The 23364-nt window shown below is 37.9% G+C and overlaps 1 protein-coding gene across 1 annotated transcript in view; it reads left to right on the top strand.

Moving 5' to 3' along the window:
• The window catches only part of FNDC3B (fibronectin type III domain containing 3B), a 355299-nt gene that overhangs the window by 244350 nt on the left and 87585 nt on the right, over window positions 1-23364 (top strand). The window contains exons 7-11 of the mRNA XM_044669554.1: window positions 7820-7878; window positions 13405-13562; window positions 15314-15373; window positions 19800-19938; window positions 22648-22701. Of these exons, the coding sequence (XP_044525489.1) occupies window positions 7820-7878; window positions 13405-13562; window positions 15314-15373; window positions 19800-19938; window positions 22648-22701 (470 nt within the window). The remainder of the gene's footprint in view (window positions 1-7819; window positions 7879-13404; window positions 13563-15313; window positions 15374-19799; window positions 19939-22647; window positions 22702-23364) is intronic.

Genomic DNA, 23364 nt, shown 5'->3' on the forward strand with positions numbered 1-23364 from the left:
GTGTGAAAGAGAGAGAGAGAGAGAGAGAGAGAGAGAGAGAGAGAGAGAGAGAGAGAGAGAGAGTTAGCAGCAAGGGGTTGAGGAGAGAAACATGGTCTAGTGAAAAGAGAGAGGAGATGAGGAGTTCAATTCTACTTTTGAATCTTATCCCCTGTGTGACTTTGGGCAACTTCCATAGACCCAAGTCTACTGTCAACGTTGTTCTATATAACCTCCCGGCACCCTTCCAGCCCTAAAGCTATGGTGCTACAATCTTCCTTTAGTTAAATGCCTTATTTATTCTAATCTTCTCTTTATTATAGATGAACTGCCTTCCCCATTGGAGGTGAGATGTTGAAGGAGCTTTTATTTATAAAGCCCTTAATAATTATTCTCTGGCTCTCAGCAACTCTTCGTTCTCTTTACATACTGATTCCGTATATACTTTTATGACTTTCTCAACGTTGTCGGTAGTCTGTAAGTTTCCTGAGGACCTCGGCTGGTTTCACTTTTTCTTGCCTGCCCAATATATTAGATATTTAATAAATACAACGTTGATTAATTTGTTATATATAAAAATGCTCCATATCTATATTCAAATTTTTAAAAAGAGATATTTCTAAAATTGTCCTGGAGCTACAATCTCAAAGACTTTCTCAGTAGCCCTGTTATTATCTCACTGGCTTCTCACTAGCAATGCTTTGAGACCTTTGGGATACATAATCATGGAGTGCCATGGCAGGGTGCTGAGGGCTTATTGAAAGAGCTTCTTTAATCCACAGATGCATCAATACTTAGTCAATTATACATAATGAGAATACTGAAATAGAAACTGTGTATTAGACATACAGGAATAAGGACTAGACCTATGGTTTTATTGATAAAAGAAGGAAAGGAGAGAGGGAGGAAGGAAAGGAAAGAGGGAAAGAGAGAGAACATTTCTTAAGCATCATCTATTTGCCAGGCACAAGTGTTTTATAAATATTATTATCTCATTTAATCCTTATAACAATCTTAGGAGGTAAATGCCAATATTATCCCCATTTTACAGATGGAAAAACTGAGGCACGCAAAGATGACTCACCCAAAATCACACTGAGACTGAATTTAAACTCACATCTTCCTGACTCTAGGTTCAGCTCTCTATTCACTGTCCCAACTAACACACACACACACACACACACACACACACACACACACACACTCCTCTTTCTGTCTCTGAATATACACACATATTTATAGAATTACCAGGTTTCCCATTTCCACCAATACAGATTGACATCGTCTCTTCCACCAATACCAAATACCACCTTCTCAACTATATATTCTTAGAGTGTTGCATAGAACACTTAAAATTAAGTGACTTGCCCAGAGCAACATAACTAATATATATCAAGAGTCAGGACTTGAACTCAGACCTCTCTCTCCAGGAAAACAGCTCTCTATCTCCAGGATTCCGTGCTGCTTTATCATACATATATGAATAACTCTTTCAGATGGGCATGGCTGATGCCAAAATGGATAAAATACCAATTAATTTACCAATATTGCAGAGGCCCTTCTTCCTTCTCTATTCTGGTATTATGCCAGCAGATCCAATCTGTTATCATCATGGTACTAGAAAACCTTCCAGCTAAATAGAGCATGCTTTGTTCCTTGTCATGATGAAGAGTCAAAAAGATACTGAAAGTGTGTAGAGACTATAAGATGCGTTTGTTGTTGGTTTAAAAAAAAATTGGCTCAGGACCATAAAGTTAGCCTGAAGGGCTACTTTTCAAAAAGTCACCTTCCATGCCTATGTTAATATTCTTGGGCGGATGTACCTGGCAGACACGTTTCTTTAGAGTTCCTCTGATTATCAGTGTCATGAGAAAGAAATTAATTTAAAGGGAATGCTCTTCACCCCCATTGCCCAGCCCTCACCGCTCTTCTGCCTTGGAACAAATACACAGTATTGATTCTAAGACAGAAAGTAAGGCTTAAAAAAAGGTGAGCACTTGCCCAGAGTGTTCAGCACTGAAACAGGAAATGACCCACAGGGTCCTGATGGAAAAGTTTCCATTTGGAGAATGTAAGCTACCTGAAGGAGGAACTGCTTTTTCTTTCTTTTTCTATCCTGAACACTTCACGTGATTCTCAGCCCAAGCCAAAATAGACCTAATTAAAAGAGATTTAAAAAGCAAAACTACATTTTGCTAAAAGGATCCTCAAGATTCTAAACCCTAATCAACTGTCAGAAATTCTGCAGTAAGGCTTCCCAGGGCTGACATGCAACCTATTTGCACTACAATAGGCAATGAAGTAATATTAAAAAAAAATTTTAGGACACATTTCTCTGATAAAGGCCTCATTTCTCAAATATAGGGAATTGAGTCATATTTATAAAAACAAGAACCATTCCCCAATTGATAAATGGTCAAAGAATATGAACAGGCAATTTTCAGGAGAAGAAATCAAAGCTATCAATAGTCATATGAAAAAAGCACTCTTAAGTCACTATTGATTATAGAAATGCAAATTAAAACAAGACTGGTACCACTACCTACCTATCAGAAATGATAAATGCTGGGGAGATGATAAATTTTTGGTGTTTGTTGTTGATGTTGAACTAAAATAAACAAACTATTGGTAAAGTCTCCCAGGCATGTTGGAAAAAAATTTGGAACTCTGCCCAAAGGTCTCTAAAACTGTACATACCCTTTGACCCAGCAATACCTCTGCAAGATCTATACCCCAAAGAGATCAAGGAAAACAGAAAAGGGCCAATATGGACAAAAATAGAGCAGGTCTCTTTGTGGTGTCAGAGAATTGGAAACTGAGGGGTTGCTCATTAGTCAAAGAATGAATGGCTGACCATCTTATTCCGTATGATTGTCCTGGAGTACTATCACAGTATGAGAAATGACAAGGGGAGGATTTGTTTCAGGGGGAAAAAAATCATGGCAAGACATATGAATCAAGGAAAAGGGAAATGAATAGAACCACCAAGTCATTATGTACAGTAACAGCTATGTCATAATGAAAATCAGTTGTGAAAATATTAGTTACTCTGATCTATAAATGATTCAAAGCAATTCTTAAAGACTCATGATGAAAAACTGCTCTCTACCTCCAAAGAGAGTACTAATGAATTCTGAGCGCAAACTGAAGTCTGATTTAAAAAAAAAAAATGTAATTGTGAGATGGCTAAAATAGAAAGGTTTTACATGATTTCACATGTATTTGTAATTCAAAATTTAAAAAGGAAAGAATGTTAAAATATTTTTTAAAAGAAAAAAGAATTGGATACATAGTAGTTGTTGCCCATCCTTTGGGTAATGCTTACAAAAATGGCAGTACATGAACACAGAAGGAAACATTCTTACACTGTATGAAACAAGGCATATGAAAAATTCAGAGAAGTATTAAAAGACTGATGAATTGATGCAAAGCCAAACAAGCAGAATTAGAGTCAACATAGGCCATAATTGCAACAGTGTAAATACAAAGAACATTAAAATAAAAAGAATATAAAAAACTGAACACAGTGTAATTATAATGACCAATCAGAAAAGAATTGAGGAAATGCATTTCCTTTTCCTCCTTTCAGAGGAGCTTGACCATGAAACATACTATGCTGTCAGATTCACTTTATTCGTTGATTACTTTGACTGAACTGGAGGGCTTGGGGGCCTTTTTAGTTTTTTGTCACTTCAATTTTCATTTTTTTTATTATAAGGGAAAGCCCCCTGAACAACAGTTCAGAAATTAAGAAGATTGAAAAGTGGAGGATTTCAATAAAATTAAAGATTCACAAAGACTTGAAAGCATAAAAAATAGATATTGTAAAAACAAAAGGCATCCATTTTTCAAAAAACAAAAATGCAGCTAACTAACTGCCACACAGATAGCCCCCCATATAGGAGAGAGAATATTAGTATAAAACCCCTTGATAGGAGAAGGCTGCTGTCTTTTTGAAAATTTTAATTTTCTTACAGAATTGCATTCCATTTCTGCCCTTTTGCTCTCCACCCGCAATCTCCCTTCCTAGGAGCCCATTCCTGCATGTTCCTGGCTGGCTTTGTGTCATGGAAATCTTAAGCCAAGCCTCATAACCTCCATTTGAGGTACAGCTGGGCCATGGAGATTTGGTGAGCAGAACAAGTCACGTCCAAGTCACTCTCAGACACATGTCAGCGTTTCATAAAGGAGAAATGCGTGGTGAATTGAATTAACTTAGTTATTCCGATCATGTTGGGAAAGACAACATATTCATATTGGCACATTAACTTTTGAGTAATATTTTATATGCAGCTGCCACCAGATTGATTCCTTTTTTAAAAGCTTTAATGATGCTTTTTTAAACATCGCCATCATCCTATCATTTCCCAGTAACGTTCTTTCTTTCCCACCCCCATCCCCTATAGCATCCTCCCTTTGCCGTCAAGCAGAGCCAGTCCACACACTGAATGATGCTCATGCCTCATTCTACACCCCTAGTCAGCACCTAGGAAGATTTTAGGGCTAGAAAAGGACCTTTAGGACCACCAAGTCTAACTCATTTTGCAAATGAGGAAATTGAGAAACAACGAAAATAAACATTAGATCATGTCACCAGAAACATGATTTGAACTCAGGTCCTCTCACTTCAAATCCCGTGGTATTTCCACTGTAGAAGAACGAGGGATGTTTTTGATCAACTTAACTGCTCTATGAATAATACTCCCATCAATCAATTAAATTAAAAGAGGGGACATTTATTGAGTGCTTGCTATTTGCCTAGAGTTGGGATTATCAGAATAAAAGTGGAATCATACTGTCCCTTAAATAAGCTTTAGTTTGCCTGGAACATTTATTTCTTATCCGTAGTTCATATAAAATCTGGGCATTGAGTTTTGTATTCTTTCATATTTCTTTCAGACTATAGTAGCATATAGATGAAGAGTCAGTAAGGTGTAGCACTTTAAGGTTCGCAAAGTGTGTTGTAAATATTTCCTTTTCTCCTCCAAACAACCCTGCGAGGCAGAAGATATCATTATTACTATTTTTATAATTATATTTTATATAAATTTATAATTTATAATTATTTATAGTTATATTGAATCTAAATTTACAATTTTATAATTATAAATTACTATATTATACAAATGAGGAGACTGAGGGGCAAATTGAGGTTAAACAACTGATTCAGTGTCCCACAACTACCCAGTGTCTCAGACAGGATTTGAACTTGATACTTCCTGGCTCCATGTTCCTTCTCTTTTCTTCTTTTTTTATTATGAACTTAACTATCCTCAATAAACAGGAGTACTTCAATACCCAATGAAGAACAAAAAGGGTTCTTTATGAAACTTTTATGTTAGTGTAATTCTGTTTATAGTGCATGTGAAATATTACAGTAATCATGGAATCATAGGATCTGATAATTTGATAATCCTCAACAAATCTGGGGTAGTTACCCCCAAACGAAAGAAATCCCCTTTGTAATATAATCTATTAACATTTGCCTACCACATGCCAGGCACTATGCTAAGTTCTGGGGTTACAAAAAGGAGCAAAAGACAATCCCTGCCCTCAAGAAAATTACAGTCTAGTGAGGAGACAACAATAAAACAATTTGGTACAAAACAAGGTTTTGGGGTAAATGGGAAATATTTAACAGAGGCAGAAGGCACGGCTTGCTCGAAGATGTCCAAGGGAAGAGAAAAGCTTCTCAAAGCAGCCCAAGCCACTTATGAACTGTAGTCATTATTAGGAAACATTTCCTGACATGGAGCCTAGAGTGGCTATTCTGCAAGTCCAGCATTCCTCATTCCTGGTTCTGCCCTCTGGTGCCAAAGAGAACCTGTCTCTGCCTTCCCCACACAACAGCCCTTCAGATGTTTGAACGCAGCTATGGTGTCCCTCAGGATCCTCTTCTCCAGGCTAAATACCCTCAATTCCTTTAGAACCTTTAAGCAATGTGTCTGCCTCCATCTTTTCCACAAGAATAATAATGGGATATTCAGTCAAAAACTTCACTTATGTTTGGATAAACTCTATCCACAATTTCTCTCCCCCTCTTAGTTTGGTGATCGTGTCCAAAAAGGAAATGAGTTTAGTCTGGCATAACCCTGTAAAGGCAGATCTTTGTAATCACCGTATCACCATCTAAAGCAACCCCAGCCATCTCATAATGGCACCCCTTTTTGGATTTTCCCAGGAATCAAAGTTAAGCTCATAAGCTCACTAGTTAATAGTTGGAGAACTCTTATTTTCTGTTTTGTTGTTGTTTTCATTGGGACTTTTGCCCTTTCTCCAGTCATGTGGCATCCTTTTTTGGGGGGTTTTACTATTTTTTCAAATATCACTGACAGCAGGTAGCAAATCCTTCACATCAGCCATTTTCTTTCTGTTTTTTTTAGGATGAAGTTCATGGGTTCCCATTGCTTAAATCCATTGGTCCTACCAAGTGCCCACTTCATATCTCCTTACTTATCTTGGACATCAACTCCATTAGCTATTTTTGTTGTCGTTTTGAACATAAAGGTCATTCTCCTTTTCTGAGGAAACACAAACAATATCGCCCTAATTGTTTATAACCCTTGAGTTGATTTTTTTGTTTGCTTGCCTGTTTCCTTTGGGGAATTTTTTAAATGTTTGATTTATTATCTTTTCTTTCCTCTGCATTTCTATCACTATCCAGTAACTCAAGCCCTGCTTTTATGTTCCCCATCTTTTGGACATAAGGCTGCTTTTCATGAAACAATTTCATTTTGACATCATTATCTTTCTTTTACCAGTCCTTTATCTCATGTCACTCCCTCAAAGCTCTTAGCATGCCCATCCTAAAGTATTCTCGCACCAATCTCCATTTGTTTCACAGCATCCTAGACCCATCTCTGGGCCTCATCTTCTTCTTTTCTTTTATTATTTATCCTCTTTTTCCTTTGAAAGCCTGATGCTTAGTCCAGATATTATTGCCTCGTTTCTTCCCTAATTTTCATTGACAGACTTTTTAAGCCTGGACTCAAGTCCCAACTTGCATTCTACTAGCCAGTCAACAAATATTTGTTAAGTTCCTGCCATGTACCTAGATCCTGTGCTAGATATACAAAGATAGAAATTAAACTTTGTTTATTTGTCCTTTTTTTATTTTTTTAATATATTTTTAAATTTTTTTTTTATTTTATATTTGTCCTTAGAGGGCTTACAATCTTCTGTAATCATTTTCTTGAACACAACTAGCCTTATCTTTCTTGGTCTTTAATCCTTCTTATTCTTGCCCCTTCTCTTTAAAAGGAGGGTCAGAAATGTAGCCAGGAGAGGGATGAAAATATATTTGCCAAAGATTTGATCCATTAACCAGCATTCAGTAAGTATCTCTAGGCCCTGGGCATACAAAGATCATTTACCTCCCCTCATCTCTAGTACGTGGAACTGTGCCTGGATCCTAATAAAAACTAATTAAAATAAATGGAATTGTTTTGAATAGAATGGTAGAGCCTCCCACCCACTTCCACCACCAGCTGACTTGTGCCCAAAGTTCCTTCCAGCTCCATATCTTTCTCATAAGGCTGCCATCTTGCTAAGTGAAACCTAGTGTTAAACTCATCGGCATGCGTATCCCAACTGGATGTGTTTCCAAGTTATCCCTCCAACCAGAACTCCTGTCCTTGTCCAGAGTTTGTCCTCTTCAAAGACAACGCACGTCTCTTGTGGTTTTCGTTTCCTAATAGAAAACTGTTGCCGGTAGTCACTTGTTAGAAGACACTGAATTGTAATGGCTCCATTGTGAAAATACTACGGATTTGGGAGTGGGTGCCATCTACTGGTAGTAACTTGATTTTCTTTTTTCTTTTCTCTTTTTTTTCCCCCATAGAGTATGACTCGGAAGCAAAGAGGGTTCAAGACATTCTTTCAGGAATTGAGAAACCACAGGTATGTCTTCGGGATTTCTCAGCATCAATGACAGTCTCATAAATATTTCAAGTTATATTCTTTTCTTCCAGCAGATGGTAGTTTAGAGGAAGGGCCATGAACCTTTGCAGGTTCCTCATAAAATATGAAATCATCTTTGGTTATTAATAGAGCATGAAGAATCCTGAACAGGAGACTCCTGTGTTGTCATAGTATATTCAAACCTCTTTATTTTTAGGCGTTGTGAGCTCAAAGGGATATTCTTCCCGCCTTCCAAGCACCTCAGGATTTCCTTTTTTCAGATCCTCAGCCCAAAATGGTTTTATGTTTTCTTTTGGAAAATATCTCCTTACCCATATAAATAGCAACTGAACCCAAACTGGTACTCTAATTATTTTGACTGGTTAATTCTATACTAATATTTAGATGTTATCAGGAAGAGATTACATCCAGAATATTCATTCCATCTGGAGTAAACAAAAATCAGAGATTTTGTGGTTTAAATATTTAAGTTTCTAACCCTTAGGTGCTCTGAAATCCAAATTTAAAAAGCCAAAATGTTGGCTCGGCCTTTCTCCTAAGACTGGGCATATTCGACCCTGAGGAAGTCTTTCTGACTCAATGTGGAAACACAAGTTCTTCCAATCATTATTGTTATTATTTTTATCATCATCATCATTATTGTTATCATCATCATGATCATTATCATCATCATCATTTTTTATTTGTTTGTTTATTTATTTATTTTTCGCTCTGACTCATTTTTCAAATACTCTCTTTGAGAGTTGGGGCAGCTCTTCATAGTTAATAGTTGTCAGATTTTGTCTCCTTAGATATGTGCTCCAAGTCTACTCTTGGACTGATATAAATTGTCTGTCTCTTTATTTTCAAAGAAGTTTGGAGTTTTATCTAAAAAGCATTTAGATACATATGCATTCCTATAAAGATAATGTTATACAGTGGGGCAGCATCCTGTAGTTCAGTCAAAAGAGCTTGGAATTTAGACTCAGAGGACATCCCAGGTCTGCTCCTGCCTTCCCCTCGGCGCTTGGACAATTCATTAAGTCTCTAAGTTTCATTTCCTCATCTATCAAATGAGAGAGATTCCTTTCTAGATCTGCGATCTGTGCTCGAAATAGGTCTTTCTATCTCTTTGTCAGAATCTGTCCATCTCTCTATCCATTCATCCCCTTCTTCCTCTCTCTATCCATCCATCTCTCTGTCATGTACACACATGTATGTATGTAAATAGGCGTGATTGAATTCCTTTCTTTCCTACTGCTTATCCCTGAAGTAGAAAGCGATGGAAACTTCTGTCTCTGGGGCTTAGAAGCTGTGTCATTGGCGTGAGGCATCTGGAAAGAAGACTAGATTTAGAGACTAAATCTAAGTTTGAATGCCAGCTCTGTAGCTAAGCCTAGCGCTTCCCCAAAGTCCTTTCCCCTCTCTTGAGCTCCATTTTCTTCCTCAGTAAAATGGTGGTGGGGATGAGGGGGTTGGACTAGGTCCTTTCCAGCTTTAAATTCTATGATCCAATTTAACCCATCCACATTCATACCAGAAGTGCTATTTTATCAGTTAGACGAAAACATAAACAACTATTTTTGGATTAAACTGCAGTTTCTAGGACGTGGCATTAGGGTTCTGCCACCCCGTGGGAATTGTGTGAAAGTAAGTCATTGATTTGGAATTTAAAACCATAGTTTTCTTATAAATATAGCATTAAAAATAATCTGAAATAGTTTATGGGGAGGTATCTACCTTTTTTTTAATTAAAAAAAAAAAAAAAAGGAAAGCCCTTCCTCTAAATTGCTTTAATCTGCTTTGGAAGTGATACTGGAAATATTCTCACTAATACTAATGAGCAGTTTACTTGGCCCCGTAAATAGACACAACCTGGACTTTGCATTCACTATTGTTCACGCTTGCTAATGAGTAACTCCATTGAACTTCAAGCCACAATTGACTGGAAGGGCCCACCAGTGAGCGCACTGACCTAATATAGGCATCTATCCCAGGTCAGAGATATTTCCTTGAAAGGTAAACAGCTGTATAGATGCAAAACCCTTTGATGGTTCTCAGGCAATCAGGAACCGGGGAGGGAAGCTATTGGCCGTGAAATTCCTGGGTATTCAAGGATCTCTTTCTTAGAGAACGCCCTCTTGGGTGGTATGTTTTCCTTTGCTTTTTCACATCGTTCTCCTGAGACGGCTCTGAAGCTCGAGGTCAGCCCCCTTTCCGTGGGACCCCCGAAAAGCCTTCACGTGCTTCTGAAATGCCTCACTGGGTCACACGTCCTCTCACTTCTTCCCCAAAGCCAAGCCAAGAGATGGCTTCTCTCTAGAGGAAAATGGCAGCACTCATTTGGAGGCTCGTTGGGAAGGGGATGGTTATTCTGATTCAGGCAAAACCTCCTTGCTTGAAACTGATAGCCAAGGGTTAGGGAGGAAATGAGAAAGAGGAGGGGAGAAAGCCAAAAGCAGAGGGAGGAAAGGCACGCCAGAGATGTGAATGATTAAAAGGAAATGAAATTGTAGCACTTCCTAGAACACAGACTGGCTAAAATTAGGCGAATTGTTTTCTATAACAGTTCCTCAGGATATTGTTTTAATAAACAGATAAGGGTGATTTTTATGAGTATATAAATGATGAGTAATGGATATTTCATGACCTCTAAATTCATTTTTATACCAACTTCAATTATTATGTACAACACACCCATTTTTCATACTATAATAGAGGTTTTCAATTTGGGGGGGTCTGAACCTTTTTTTTTTCTTTTAATATTTTGATAAACTTAAGGTCCCTTCTGTGATTCTGTGACTACTGTGAAGTCACTTCATGTCTCTGAACCTCAGTTCCCTTGTGGGTTGCTCCAGATTATCTCTCTGATAATTCTCTGGAGTTTTCTAAGTAAAATATCTTATTACCCAAACATAGGGGCTAATTATGTCTCTGCTTGGCCACTGCTTATATTTTAATTTCTCTCCCTTTTCTTATGACTTTTTTTTATAACTGTCAGATTATTTTTGGGGAGAAAGGATATTCTCATGTACCCCTCTGGGGAAGGTGCCGGTATTTTTCCATTGCAAATTAAACTAGTTGCTACCCTTAGTCTTTCTGAGCTTGCTAAAAGTGAGTTCTCAGAAAGAGGCACAAAGTAGCCTTAATGGAAGAATGCTGTGGTTCAAGGATTGTTTTTCTTTGTAAACCTAGCACTAAAGAATCGGGGGAAAATTCATGTCACAAGCTGAATATTTATTGCAGTGTAGCATGCTAATTTAGCCAACTTCTCAAAAGAAAAATGACACTCAGATAAGCTGCAAAGGCAGGAATGCAAATTGATATGACTCCATGGCCATTTAGCATCTTAAGGGACATGATTTATACTCGCTATTTATTTATTGAGAGACAGAATATTATTGTAAGTAGCCATTCAAGAAATCATTGCTTAATCAAATGAGATAATATATGCAAAGTATTCTGCAAATCCTAAAGAACTATAAGAATACCAGCTATTGCTAAATGCATACCATTTTCTCAAATTTGTATAAAGTTGTCATTTCGTTCTCTTATTTCTAAGACCTAATCAATTGATTTAATTTAAAAAGTTCTTGACAAAGAATCCATTTAAAAGAAAATTCATAATTTAAGTATGGTATCTCATAAATACTGGCTATCATTTCATATAATATTATAGAAAGCATGTGTAATATGCAATAATAATATATATACATTAACAATGTTATTACACTGACAGATTTCAAAAGTATTTCTGTCCATTATTTCAAAATCTTTCATTCTCTTCCTTGCTTGGTAGTTTGATATTGAATTGATAATTCACTAATATTTATCATTATATTTATAATATAATAATAATAGAATAGAATAATCAATAATAGTCCCCTATCTATGATAATAACTATCATTATTTTAACAATAGCCAGCATTTATATATTACCTTCTATATAGAAGGATTATGCTAAGTGCTCTACAAATATTATATCATTTCATACTCATAATAGTTCTGGGAAATATAGGCCATTATCTCCATTTTACAGTTGAGGAAACTGAGGCATATAGCTTAAGTGACTTGCCCCAGGATCACTGCTTAGTATATACCCCCAAGGAAGTCAATGATTAAAAAGAGAACTCTCCCATACATCTCAGTTATTCATAGTAGATGGAAATGGATGGATGGATGGATGGATGGATGGATGGATGGATGGATGGATGGATGGATGGATGGATGGATGGATGGATTGATGGAGAGACAAACAGATGGATGGATGGATGGATTGATGGAGAGACAAACAGATGGATGGATGGATGGATGGATAGATAGATAGATAGATAGATAGATAGATAGATAGATAGATAGATAGATGAATACACTACAATATAAATGGAAAGAATGTTGGTGGCAACAAAACTAATAACACGTGTGAAACTGAGTTGTGTCAAATCATAATGACCTAGCTTGACTCCAGAGAAGGGAGACAGACAGCTAGGCAACTATTGATCTATAATATTGCAAATAATATGAGACTTTTTTCAATGCACAGGTTAGTTTTGTAGAACTATTTATTGGGGAGTTTTTCAGTCTTTTTCAGTTTTTCAGTATTAATGTTAATTAATATAAAAAATAAAAGATCAAAAAATTTTATTTATATAAAAAAAATTCCCTAGCCGTTCCAGTAAGATTATGATAGCCATCATGATATCATGCAGATAGGAATAGTCCTTGATTCATTGGGCTCATGAATGAGCTCTTTATATAGTCATTCTTTAAGGCATTAACAAGCCATGAATTTTCACCAATCATTAGAATGTATTGATTTTTTTTACCATTTAATAATTATAAACTTAGAGCTTTGAGGGGAGAAGGGAGGTCCTAGATGTAATAATTTCACTGATATTGGAACCCCCTTAGAGAATGCCCTCTCTACCAATGCAAATCAGCAATTTATTTGCAACTTAATATATTAGCGAGTTCCTGGTCATTGAGAAAGGGAAGGTGACCTGATCCAAGGCACACAGAGAATATATGTCAGAAGGAACGTTGGAACCAAGATCTTCCTTGATTTGAGCCTGGCTTGCTACCCATCATGCCAAGTATCCTTTCTTAAACCCAATTATTTCAAGTCATTTTATCTAATTTTAGTGTTTCGTTGTTAAATTCAACTTAAAGAGAGTTGAGTTGGAGCTGGGTTTTAATCGTATGAAAGTAGCAGACACGGTTGGGCTCTTCCCAGAAGATCCACCACGTAAGATATCATTATTGTTGGTACAGATGTTTTCTGTTATCCGGCCAGATGTTGAATGATGTACAGGACAGTTCATGATGCCATTAAGATTTTGGTGAACTGTATCTCTTGCCTTTCTTTTTGTCACCATTTCAATTAAAATTTTCTACCCATTGGCTGATTCGAATCCACTGTTATATTTGGGCTTGTGAGTACAATAGGGTTATCCTTGGATGTGTGTAAAGCCGGAAATTTGTGTGGAATCCCCTTTGACCACTTTTATCCTGATTTTCTCCCTTAGGTTTCTAATGTCCAGGCAAGGACAGTTCTGCTTACATGGTCCCCTCCCACTGGCCTTTCAAGTGGAGATAGACCCCACAACAGCCCACCCTACCCCTACAGCTATGAAGTGGCCTTATCAGACAAAGGGAGGGACGGAAAGTACAAGATAATTTACAGGTAAGGGTATATGAATTATTTATTTCCATTTTCTCCCCCCATGAAGGAATATGGAATAACTTTGGTTTATTACATCTGCCATTTATTTCCCTGAGTAAATTTTATTTTTTTAAGTTTATGTTAAATAATAGCAATTGTCACACATTAGTCTTTTCTGAGAGGCAATATGTAATCAAGAACCATAGAATCAGAATAAGGAAGAGTTGGGCTCAAATCCCACCTCAGCCAGTTTGCTAGCTGTGTGACCCTGTAAAAGTCATTGAACCCTTTTGTTTTTCAGTTTATTCATGCATAAAATGAGGATTTTGAATTCTTAAGTCACTTCTAACTCTAAAACTGTAGAACCCAAGATCCTTCCTTCCAATAATTTCTACTCTCCCTGCCTCAGTCACTAGGAATCATTACAAGTAAATAGAACACAAGAAAAAACCCCACTGCTGCCTTGGAATTAGAGAGCTGTAGGGGCTGACTGTCTCTGTCTTCACTATGCAAAGTGAGAACAAATGACTACTAACCCAAGTCAAGAACAGTTCATGTTCCCCACTGGCGCCCATTAGAGTCTCCAGTGCTATTAGCGCAGTACTGACAGGTTTCAGGCACGCTGTGGAGGAAGTAGATTTGGGGGGCCTGCCTGAGAACTCAACAACTACGCTGAATGTTGATGCTCTGGGAAACTTTGTTCCAAGATCCAATCAGCCGTCTGGCAGGAAACTTTTAGAACATAACAACTCATGATTTGGGGGCTTCCTCTTTAATTTTAAAAGGATGTTTTCTATTAACATTCATAACGCCTTTTCCAAAATTTGAAAATATAACAAAAATTTGACTAAATTTCTACCTTTGAGTTTATTTAAAAATATATTTTCTGTGATTTTTAAAAAGCTGAATGATTATTAGAGAGCATCAGAAAGAAAATACCAGGGGAAGTAAGTAGATTTTCCAAACAGAATTGACCACATCCATTTTGAGAATATTAGATGAGTCAAGTAGCCTGGGTTCTAAATAATTTCTAATCCAATTCAACAAGCATTTTTTTTCAAATCTGCTGTTGGCAGAGGTCAGTTCTAGAAGCTTGGGTACAACCAGAATAAACAGTCCTTGCATACAAAGAATTTGCAGTCTAATGGAGTCACAAAATAACATAAGCACAAAATGTAGATGGAGACCTACAGACGAGAAACTCAGATTGTTAAATTGACGATACTTATTTTTTTTTAAACCTTTACCTTCTGTCTTGGAGTCAATACTGTGTATTGGCTCCAAGGCAGAAGAGTGGTAAGGGTAGGCAATGGGGGTCAAGTGACTTGTCCAGGGTCACACAGCTGGAAAGTGTCTGAGGCCAGATTTGAACCTAGGACCTCCCATCTCTAGGTCTGGCTCTCAATCCACTGAGCTACCCAGCTGCCCCCGATGATACTCATTTTAGCTTTTGTCAACTTCAGTATCTGTCATCAGTTGACAAGGAGGATAACGTTAGTTCCCTAGACTTGATTGTTAGAAATGATAATCATAAATTGGGTCCATCCTACTAAGGAAGGCAAGCCAACTGCTGGGTTGAGGAATATCCCTTTGGGAAAGTTGATTCTTCCACCTTCAGAATGTAGGAAGGCATCTCTTGTTTATTCCTTGTCTTACTGGAATTCTCAAGTTCAATTGCTCGTTTTCATTCTTCTCTTTTGGGAACCAAAAACTAGTACCTGTATTATTTCTGAAACTGTTTACAAAACTTAATGGATGGTTTCTCTTTTTAGTGGAGAAGAATTAGAATGTAGCCTGAAAGACCTTAGGCCAGCCACAGATTATCATGTCAGGTGAGTTATGGTGCCCAAATTGTTTTTATTAGAAAATAAAAACATATAGCATGTTAATACATAGCATGTTTCCTTCCTTCCTTCTTTTCTTTGTTCCTTCCTTCCTTCCTTCCTTCCTTCCTTCCTTCCTTCCTTCCTTCCTTCCTTCTTTCCTTCCTTCCTTCCTTCCTTCCTTCCTTTCTTTCTTCCTGTGTCTCTCTCATACGTCCTTAAGATTTCAAGCATGCATCATTCTGATCTTAGACTATCATACAAAACTTTTTTTAAAACCTTTTCTGGTAATGAAATTATATAATGGTAACTTTAGATACCGTTCCACTTTTCTATTACTTTTTATTAGTTTTGTACATTTCCTGACCCAGTAAAGCGAAAACTTCCTTTACCAATGCAGATTGGCTATTGTTATGAGTAGAATTGGTGAAGGACATAATCACACTAACAAAATTACAGATCCCTGAAATCATAAACCTAAAGTGATATTATAAATAGCTTACTGTTCTTGAGTCTTACAACTGATAAATTTTTAGTGCAAAAGAATGTATTTTCTATTAGATTGAGAATGTTACAATTTATTTTTATTAAATTATTATTAATAACAATTATGATTATTAAGCTACATGTTTATTCTATATAGAATTCCTAACATGGTTTTTTTATTACTACAGTATTACATTTCTCTATTTAAATTAAATTGAAATTTCAGTTAAATTTTCTGAAATGAAATTTACTGCAGTAGTAAATATTTTACTCATAAAAATTTCTTATATGAATGTACTTAGATCATAGACTATAACATCAGATATTTTAGAGATCATCTAATCCCCTCATTTGTCAGTTGAGAAAACTGAGGTCCGGAGATGTTGAAGGACTTTAAGGTCACCCCATAGTAAGTGACATAGCAACTTACTCTGATAAAAAGGCCTCTGACTAAAGCAATTGCTTTTTCCTCTGCATCCTGTTTACAACAACCCTTTAAAAAAAAAATCCCCATCTTAACTCTGTCTCTTATATAAACATGTCTAACACCTGTGAGAATTAGATCATTCGGGGAGGAACCAGGGGTTCAGCTCAAGGTAGGGGCAGTTAGGTCACTCAGTGGATAGAATGTCAGGCCTGGAGTGAGGAGGATCTGGGTTCAAATTTAACCTCAAACACTTTCTTGCTTTGTGACTCTGGGCAAGTCACTTAGCCCCCATTGCCTAGCCCTTGCTGCTCTTCTGTCTTAGAAATGGCACTAAGTCAGAAGGTAAGTTGTTTTTTTTTGTTTTGTTTTGTTTTGTTTTTAGTTTTTTAATTTAAATAAATAAATAAATGATGCTCAGCCCAAGTTGTACTAGAACACCTCCTGGTCTATCCCTTCCATGTAAATCTGTCATGAACATAAGGATAAAAATTTATATCAATAATATGGAAATAGGTCTTGATCAATGACACAGGAAGAAACCAGTGGAAATGTGCATTGGCTACTGGAGGGTGGGGGTTGGGGGAGAGAGAGCAAGAACATGAATCCTGGAACCATGGAAAAAATTTTTCTAAAAAATAACTTTTTTTAATTTAAAATTTTTTTAAAAAATTTTAAAGGATAAAAATTTAACAAGTGACTCTACAGGGGAGTGTACCCACAACACGATTTTGAGCTCTCTCTATGGTATTCCTGTTTTCTCCATCCCTTTCTTAAGTCCAGGCCATCAAACAAAACAATCAACCCTGATCTGTAGCATTCCTTTGCTTCCAAGGCGCAAATATTCACAGGATTGGCTGTCTCCATCCACGTGGCTCCAGCATACCCCAGTCTTCTAGCTCAGTGATATCAGACAAGAAACCTTCCTGCCCAGCTGTATTTTGACTTAAGGGAAAAAACCCAAATTAACATTCTCAGCTATATTCTATTTTTTAATTTTTTTTTTCATCTTTTCCCAGGTACATTTATTCTAGAGTTTGACCCTCTTTTCTGGACACTTTCCTTTTTAGCCTATACTAGAGGAAAACCTTAGAATTCTTGCCTTCATCTCTCTCTGCTTCCTACTGTCTCACACCCAATGAAGAGCATGTTATCCCTCTCTTTAAAAGCCACGAGGATCATTGAAATTTCCCAAAGCGGCGGGCTTGGGTACAGATCATTTAATTCCTTGTATTTCTCCCCCAAGTGTCTGGAACCCAGCACCGGTGCCCAATAAGGGCTCTTGGATTCATTAGTTGGGTCTCCACCGGCCCGATTTCCTCATCCCTAAAACGGACCGGTTGGCTCTCCAATCCGTAAAACCTTTGGTTCTCCCCCAATTTCACGGCGGGATGTTTGGGGTCCGGCTTGTCCGTTCCCATGGCTGGGCAGCCGCGGGAAAGCTTGGCTCCGTCCCTTTCCCAGCAACGTGATCTCGTGGATCCCATTTCCCAGACCAGTTATCACGCGGTGAAACCTCTCCAAAAGTCTGCTTTCAGCGCGTGGCCGGCCCCGCTGACAGGGCGATGGGGCACCGGCCGGTTAGGTTACAAGGCGGGTCATTGCTGAGAATTCTCCTGCACCTGTTTCTTGAACATTTTGCCAGGATTTGGCCTCAGTGAATGTGGGGAGCAGTCATGAATTATGGGGCTTGGCTTCCTTCCTCTCCCCCTTTGGAGCGTGGAATGTTTTGTTTTGTTTTTCTTTTTTAAAAACCCTTTTCTCCTGTCTTACAAACCATACTGTATATTGGTCCCAAGGCAAAAGAGCTTTGAAAGCCAGGCCACGGGGGGTTCATGACTTGGCCAGGCTCACCCGGCAGAAGGGTCTGAGGCTCGTGTTGAGCCGTTTCTAAGCTTGTCCTCCATCCACTCAGCCGCCCAGCTGCACCCCCAGAACTCCACTTTCACATTTGGTTATACCATATTCCCAAATATAACTATGTCTCCAAACCAGAGCGGTAGCTTGTATTTGCGTGGAAAGCCCTGCCAAACATGGCTTTTCTGTGTAGGCTAATGAGAGAGTTTTTGGCAGATCGATATAAGGAATAAAAAGAAGACTCCTTCCTCCTCCTCCAACTTCTAGTCTGATTTTTTTCTCGTTAAAAGAGAATTAAATATTTAAGTGCATTTGAACAGAAAACTTTCAGTGACAAAAGTACAAAAAGGAAGAAATGTTATAAAACCATATATAGAATAAATTAATTATGTCCCACTTTTAAGCTGAGAAAATGGAGGATTCTCACATTTGACTTCTTTTTCTGCTCTCTTGACATCAATAGAGCCTACAAATAGGACTCCTAAACAAAGTTTAAATTCTGATAAGCGTTGTTATATAAAACATCCATTTCTGATTATTAGGAATCCTGTAGGTTCAATTTTGAACAAAGACATAATCCTGATCGCTTGCCTATACTGGTCTTTAACAGGCCATTATATTCTCTTCTGGTTTCTCTTCATGTGGTAGAGTCCAGAACTCTCATAGAATTTGATATCAGCTAAAATGGCCCTGGCCCCTCCTCGCCATCATAGGCAGCTCTCTTTTAACACTATCCATTTTAGACAAGACACTCATCGGCCTAAGCAGAGGGAATTTCCATACCATGATTTCCCTGTAATAAAGAAATCTCAGATCTGGCCAAATAATAATTCAATGAGAATAAAGTTTTTCCATGAAACGAAGCAACAGAGGGGAACAAAATGTTTTGGTTTAAACAAAAGTGAAATTGTTTATTTTGGTAGGTACGGTTTGTAGGATCTCTACAAACTTCGAACTACAGATTCTTCTTTTTTTGGAGGAAAGGACTTTATAAGACAGACAAGAATCATGTTCCAGTTTTCTGTTAAAATGAGAAAAAAACAAAAGCCCCAGGTTCAGGTGCCCCCACAGATTTGAAATCCTTAAGTGTCAGAGTTTGAAACATTTTCAGATGTCTAATTAATAACTTAGTTCATGTCCCTTTCTAAAAGGAATAGACACATATCGATGGGTACCAGAGTAGCAGACGTCTTTCTTGCATGATTTGTCTAGAGGGGTTGGATTCTGTTTCCCAAAATCAGAGCTGATCCCTTGAATTGGAATTGAAAATTTGCCAGTTCTCAGCAGGACAGGTCTAATCCCCACCCTGTCCCCAAAGCAGCCCTGGGAATATTTGACCAGAGCGGACATGCTTCTATGGGTCTTCCCTTGACCAAACACTGCCAGTTCTTGGCATTTAGGGAAGGGAAGGCAGTAGCAGCTGGAGGGACTGGGATGGCCTTGGAGAAGACAGCACTTGGACATGTCAGTGGAGGAATCCCTGTTAATAGTTCTAAGTCCCAATGATTCTAAATTCAGAGATGATGAAGAGCCAACAGGAACTGAATAGTGTGAAAGGAGTGCATGGGGAAAGTTTTTGACAAAACGGAGATTAAAATTAGGATCATTTTTGGTCTTTACCACTGAATTTGTGTGTTATTGTGTGTGTGTGTGTGTGCTTCCTTTCAGGGTATATGCCATGTACAATTCGGTAAAGGGATCGTGCTCCGAGCCCGTTAGCTTCACCACTCACAGCTGCGCCCCCGAGAGTCCCTACCCTCCCAAGCTGTCACATCGGACCAAAAGTTCCCTCACCTTACAGTGGAAGGTAGGTAGAGTGCCAAAAACGCATCCTACAAGTGATCTGAGTATTGAGCGGTGGTCATTATTTAACTTTTAGGTAAATACTTCAGTGCCTAGTTTTTATGATTTTTTTTCATGAGTCCCTACAGGGAATGTGTCCAGTTGGGTGCTGTTGATTGGATTTGGGGCCCAAGTGGCACAGAAATTTAAAAGGGGGAAATCATTGGTATTTACTTATTGATTTTAGTGGGAGACAACGAATGCGTTTCTGGCTATCACAATTGGGGGAATTCAGTGATCTGAATCAGAGCATGAGTCATAACTAAAACTTAACCTGTACTTTACCACGTTACACAGAATAGGCAGGGAGGCGATCACTCTGACCTGCATCCTTAAAGAGTTTACCCCAACCATGAGATCATGAGTCCATTTGAATATTAGAATGTCCTCTTATATTTCACGATTTTAATCAGATTAAAGATTCCAGCAACTTCTTGATTTCCTTTTATTCCCAGGAAAGATGAAGGGTTTTGAGTCGTTGTGATTCTCCTCGTTTCAATCAGTGATCATAGTCAGGAGCACTTTTCAAATCCTGTACAATATTTCTATGCATAGGTCAGATAGCATATAGAAAAAGTACCGGCCAAAAACTGGGATGAAAATTAGGATAATCTTTGAACTCAGTCACTGAATCGATGTGTATACATGCTTTTAAATGTGAAACTGAACTTGAATTAAATATGTAAACATAGTCTAAACTCTAGTAAAACCTTCCTAATTGAGACTAGATGTAGACCAAGCCCAGGTCCCCAGCAGAAGTATGGAGTAACCAAAAGTAGGAATTAAAAATATTTCAAGGAAATGCCTTTTATGCATTTCAAAGAGAGCAGATAAGAGCAGGCAGTTATTGTTAGTCCCCAATTTATCATCGAATTATATTTCCAATGTTAATTTTTTACAAAATTTGCTGATCTGAGAATTTTAGAGGCATTTCCTTCTCCCTAAAAACTACTAGACATGATCTATGCCAGCCCAATCCTGAAAGACCAAGTGGGTCCAGAGTTTTCTAATTGTTATTGCTCAGAGGCAGAATTAGTGAATTCTTATGGAAGGTTGTAAAAGCTAATATAGTGTGTCCGAGATAGAAGGGACCTTGGTGACCAAATCTCTCAAGCCATACTTAACCAAGAAGCCCCAGTATGGTGTCCTACTTGTCCAGTGTGACCAGTGGTTATCCAGATTTTGCCTGAAGACCTAGGTGCTTAAAAACAGAGAAAGACAGCTGAGAAAACCACTTACTCGAAGGATTATTTCCACCTGGTATTTCTAGACCATCCAGTGAAATGTAGCCAGGGAAGTGATGGAGTCTTGCTTCTTTTGATTACCTGGGAAGTACAGGCCTACCCGATGATCCTACATGATATTATTATTATCCAATAGTCAAGACAAAGTCTCAGCCAATAGGCCAAAGTTGAAATTGGCTTAGAAACTGAACCATCCTATTTTCTCTCCTGGCTTCCAAGGATAATCCAGGTCAGTGATTACCCACCTTTTTGGACTCAAAGTTCCCTGTCGTTGTTGGCTTGATTTCTTGACATGTAGACACCTCCTCCTAAAAGTGCTGTTTGGCCTATATTTAACTCTTGGAGAAACAGAATTAATTACCAGTTTTGTTTTGAGGATCTCGTGATACCTCTGTCAAGATAACTAAAGATAGCCTGGGGAATTACACAACAGCAAGGGTTGGAAATCACAGATTTAGACTCTGCTTGAAACCAACTGGATGAAATTGTGGTTTTGGGTGGTCCATGGCCATCCCAGCAGTTTTAATAATTAAGAAGAAAGAAAGCAACCCTGTTACATCAGTGTTTTCCCTTTTTTTGCCTTAGTCCTCAACAACATTTCCCCAACTTCTTCATTACTTTGGAAATGAAAGCCCCTATTTCAGTTTCAGTTTTAATTTCTTTATGATGGGTCTCCCTCCCCAATCCCTTCCACCAGGATTTATCAAGATACAAGAGATCAGTAGACAGGAGTTTTCTCTAAACAGCTCTTTGGGGGTACGGTGGCAGTCCGTACCCTCCTTCTCCCCCTCTCCACTTACTTTAATTTGCTTTGCTCCTCAGAGAAGAAAACCAGCAAAAAGATTCCAACTTCTCTTGTCAATATATCAACTACATGAATTGACTGTCCATAATGTGTGAAACTCTTAAGAGTGGCATCCAAAAAACGAAATCCAATGCACGACTTCCTCCCTCAGGAAGCTTAAAGTATAGCTGGTTTTGTAGAGAACATGCTCACTCTAGCATGATTTATGAACAAGCATAAAGTGAGTTACCTAGGGACATGAGTGCTATCCAGGAGCATCTGGAAGAAAAATTGTCAAATTTGGTTTCTGGGTTGGTTTGTGATTGGTTGGGTTGAATATGATGGGCATTTGGAGGTGAGAAGAAAGCTGTCATGAGGGACTTGCAAATTGTGCAATAATATGGTAGTCTTTGGTACTCCTGAGACCTTGAAGGATAGGAGGAAAGCACTGGGTAGACTTTCTGTGGAAGATATGCTAAAAGACCACACAAGAACAGAAGACAAGGGTGGGCTACAGTCTCCACTGGCAAGGGGAGGTAAGCAGTAAGATCTCAGGCTTCTCATAAGTGAGGTAGAGGGATAGGACATGTGATTTTTAAGCTACACTAATTTCCTTTTGTTTCCTTTATTTTTTTTTTTTTTGAAGGCACCTATAGACAACGGTTCAAAAGTCACCAGCTACCTTTTAGAGTGGGATGAGGTAGGCATCTTTTTTTATCTACCTGTTAAAATATCATTCATTTATTTCAAACAAAGCTTAATGAACAAATGCCATCACACTAGTATTAAATATTATTCGCAAACAATAACTATATGGAGAATGGAAAAATTGGAAAGACCCCATTGTCATTACTGGCTTTTGAAAACTAACGCATGACAAAATGGTAGACCTACAGCTCTCATTGAAATTAATGAATCTCATTTATGTTCAAGAATGCTACTCAAGGAAAAAATAGCTTCATCTTTCTTATCATTTCTGACAGTTTTGTTCCATGTCTATATAGCTATTAATCAGGCATCATTAGTTTTTTTTAATCTTTTGATAGTGCCCATAAGCCGTCACAATTAAATCTGAATTTTAAGTGGTAAAAATCATGGTTATGGCTGAAGAAAAATGTTTCTGTTTCCCCCTCCATTTGTCATCTTGACTCATCGGGCCATTTGACTCAAAGTCAGTATCTCATTCTGTGTTTTGTCCTTTGAAAATTCTCGTGTTCCATTTTAATTGAGAGCTATTCTGGAGTTTCAGTATTCCGTGGATTTCGTGTGAGAGTGGATGCGACCATCTTATGGCATAGAGATAGATAGATAGATAGATAGATAGATAGATAGATAGATAGATAGATAGATAGATAGATAGATA

Source organism: Gracilinanus agilis, chromosome 3 (genome assembly GCF_016433145.1).
Source record: "Gracilinanus agilis isolate LMUSP501 chromosome 3, AgileGrace, whole genome shotgun sequence".
NCBI classification, from domain to species: domain Eukaryota; kingdom Metazoa; phylum Chordata; class Mammalia; order Didelphimorphia; family Didelphidae; genus Gracilinanus; species Gracilinanus agilis.